General features: G+C 40.5%; 1 protein-coding gene across 1 annotated transcript; it reads right to left on the bottom strand.

The window, feature by feature from the left end:
- Positions 1-1,392: 1,392 nt before the first annotated feature.
- LOC141690991 (uncharacterized) lies at positions 1,393-2,316 on the bottom strand. The gene is made up of 2 exons (XM_074495740.1): positions 1,881-2,316; positions 1,393-1,742 (listed from the first exon to the last, which is right to left on the bottom strand). The coding sequence occupies exons 1-2, from the start codon at positions 2,314-2,316 to the stop codon at positions 1,393-1,395; spliced, it is 786 nt and encodes a 261-aa protein (XP_074351841.1).
- Between the last annotated feature and the right edge of the window lie 227 nt (positions 2,317-2,543).

Raw genomic sequence — 2,543 nt, 5'->3', positions numbered from 1 at the left:
GCCTTAATCGCCCTTTGCCATGCTTTATCTACAGCTGCTTGATTAAAGTTAGTTGGTTCTTCAACTCCCAGTAACATAAGTTCTTCGTCGTCCAATTCAACATGTTCTATTTCGTTGTAAACTTCACTAAGCATTTTGAATTTTCTAGGTTCTTCACTACTAGTAGACTCTGTTGCATCATTGCTATCAGAATTCGAAAATATTTCATGATTTGAAACAGAACCTCCAGTTTCACTCGCTTCTGCAGTTTCTGAATTTTCATCTGGAATACTCGGTTCCTCCAGTTTTCGACCTGCATCAGTTGTACTTGTAGACATTACTTGCACAACAAAACTTCCTTGATGTGCAGATGTACTCTCATCATTATTCTCTCCATTCCAGTCCCACAATTTTGCTTCCTCTATAACAACATCTCTGCTCACCCAAATTTTCTTCGCTTTTGGATCATAGAAACGACATGCTTTAGTGCCTGGTTCTCGCCCCAAGTACACCACACTTCTACTGCGATCATCTCGCTTTTTAACATTAATACTAGGTATTTTCATATGCGCCAAACTTCCAAAGACCCTCAAGTGACTCAGATCAGGTTTATTTCTCGTCCACACTTCATAAGGCATTTTTTCGGATAGTGCCCTTGTAGCAAGTCTGTTTAATATATAAATTGCATGTTGAACAGATTCTCCCCACATAACTCCATGTATTTTCTTTTCTTTTAATAAGCTTCGAGCCATACCCACCACAGTTCGGTTTTTCCTCTCGACGACTCCATTTTGTTGAGGGGAATATGGAGCTGTAAAATGCCTTTTTATGCCATTCTCTTCACAGTATGCTCTGAACTGATTTGACATAAATTACCCCCTCGATCTGTTCTAAGTACCTTGATTTTCTTCTCAGTCTCTCTCTCGATTTGAACTTTAAAATTTTGAAATGCTCCCAATGCCTCATCTTTGCTTGTAAGCATATAAATCCACATAACACGACTAAAATCATCAACTAAAAGCAGAAAATATTTATTACCCGCCATGGTTGTAGGAGAAATTGGCCCGCACAAATCACCGTGTACTAGCTCGAGCACCTGTTTTGCTTGAAAGTTTGTTTTCTTTGGAAATGGATTTCGTGCTTGTTTAGACATCAAACACCCAGTGCACACATCTTTTGGCAAAACAAATTCAGGCAACCCTTGTGCCATCTGGTCCTTTGACATCAACATCATCGATTGAAAATTCACATGTCCCAATCTCGAATGCCACAACCACGCATTTTCTTCTTGTTTTGACAATAGGCACATGAATTCACTGCTCTCCAGCAAAATTTTATACAATCTGTTTGCAGACCTTTGTACCTTCATAATCAGTCTCCCATGTCCATCATAGACCCACAAATGATTCCCATTTAGACAACTATATTCCCATTTTCAGATAACTGCCCAAGACTTATGATGTTATTATAAAGCTTGGGAATGTAGTACACCTCTTTAAAAATGATATCCTCTCCATTCTTGCACTTGAACACCACTGACCCTTTGCCCTTGATTTCTACCGTGGATTCATCACCAAATTTTACCAAACCAGTCACTCCTTCTTCAAGTTCCCTAAACTTTGCACGCTGACTCGTCATATGGTTACTGGCTCCGTTGTCCAGATACCATACATTGGAATCAACTTCTTTCTCAGCTTTCTTCAACCTAGGACTCAATGAATTCTCGTTCAATAACAGCGTACTCTCCTTCTCAGTACTACCCTCTGTCAGTAGTAAAGCCGGCTCATCATCGATTATTTGTGTGAGGTTGGCTTCAGTTCTAGTTTCTTTGTCTCATTTGGGCCTTATACATTCTCCGGCATAGTGTCCAAGGATATTACAATTGAAACATCTTACTCGACTTCGATCTCGACCACCACGGTTTGCCTGATTCCCGTTATTGTTTTGAAATTTTGAGTTTGGTGACACCTCTGTTCCCCCCGCCTTGGAGCGCTTCAACCACTCTTCTTTGGTGAGCAAAAGTTGCCCATCATTCCTTTCTCTCTTCATCCATTCTTTCTCAGTCAAGAGGAGTTGTCCTCTAGTGTTCTCTACTTGCTTGCCTTTAAGTCGTTCCTCATGCGCCTTCAAAGATCCAATCACTTCCTCAATTGTCATATTCTCGAGATCTCCGAACTGTTCAATAGCTGATGTGATCTGTAAAAATTTCTTTGGCACTGATCGAAGGAATTTCTTCACAACATATGATTCATCGATAGTTTCCCCCAGTGCCTTGATGTTTGTGACCAGGCCATTCAGTTTCATTGAAAAATCTTCCACCGCATCACTTTCTTTCATGCTTAAATTTTCAAGTTCTGTTTTGAGTGTTTGAATCTTGGCCGTCTTCACTCAATCAGCTGCCAATGACATTGTCCTCAATGCCTTCCATGCTTGTTTCGCAGATTTTTTATCAGCCAATGAGAGTAGGATGTCCTCCAGAATAGTTTGAAAAATCACAGCCAATGCCACATTGTTTGTCTTCACGTCTATGGTGGCCTTTGGATCTGTGGGTTCTACAGCCTCCC

The sequence above is a fragment of the Apium graveolens genome, chromosome 10, assembly GCF_009905375.1.
Source record: "Apium graveolens cultivar Ventura chromosome 10, ASM990537v1, whole genome shotgun sequence".
NCBI lineage: Eukaryota > Viridiplantae > Streptophyta > Magnoliopsida > Apiales > Apiaceae > Apium > Apium graveolens.
This window is presented reverse-complemented; position numbering and strand designations above follow the sequence as displayed.

Bases quoted from the DNA above. Each gene is read 5' to 3' on its own strand.
- LOC141690991 (XM_074495740.1), bottom strand. From the start codon at position 2,316: ATGAAAGAAAGTGATGCGGTGGAAGATTTTTCAATGAAACTGAATGGC. The intron at 1,743-1,880 runs GTCGAGTAAGAT...TACTACTGACAG, and splicing joins CCGTGGTGGTCGAGATCGAA to AGGGTAGTACTGAGAAGGAG.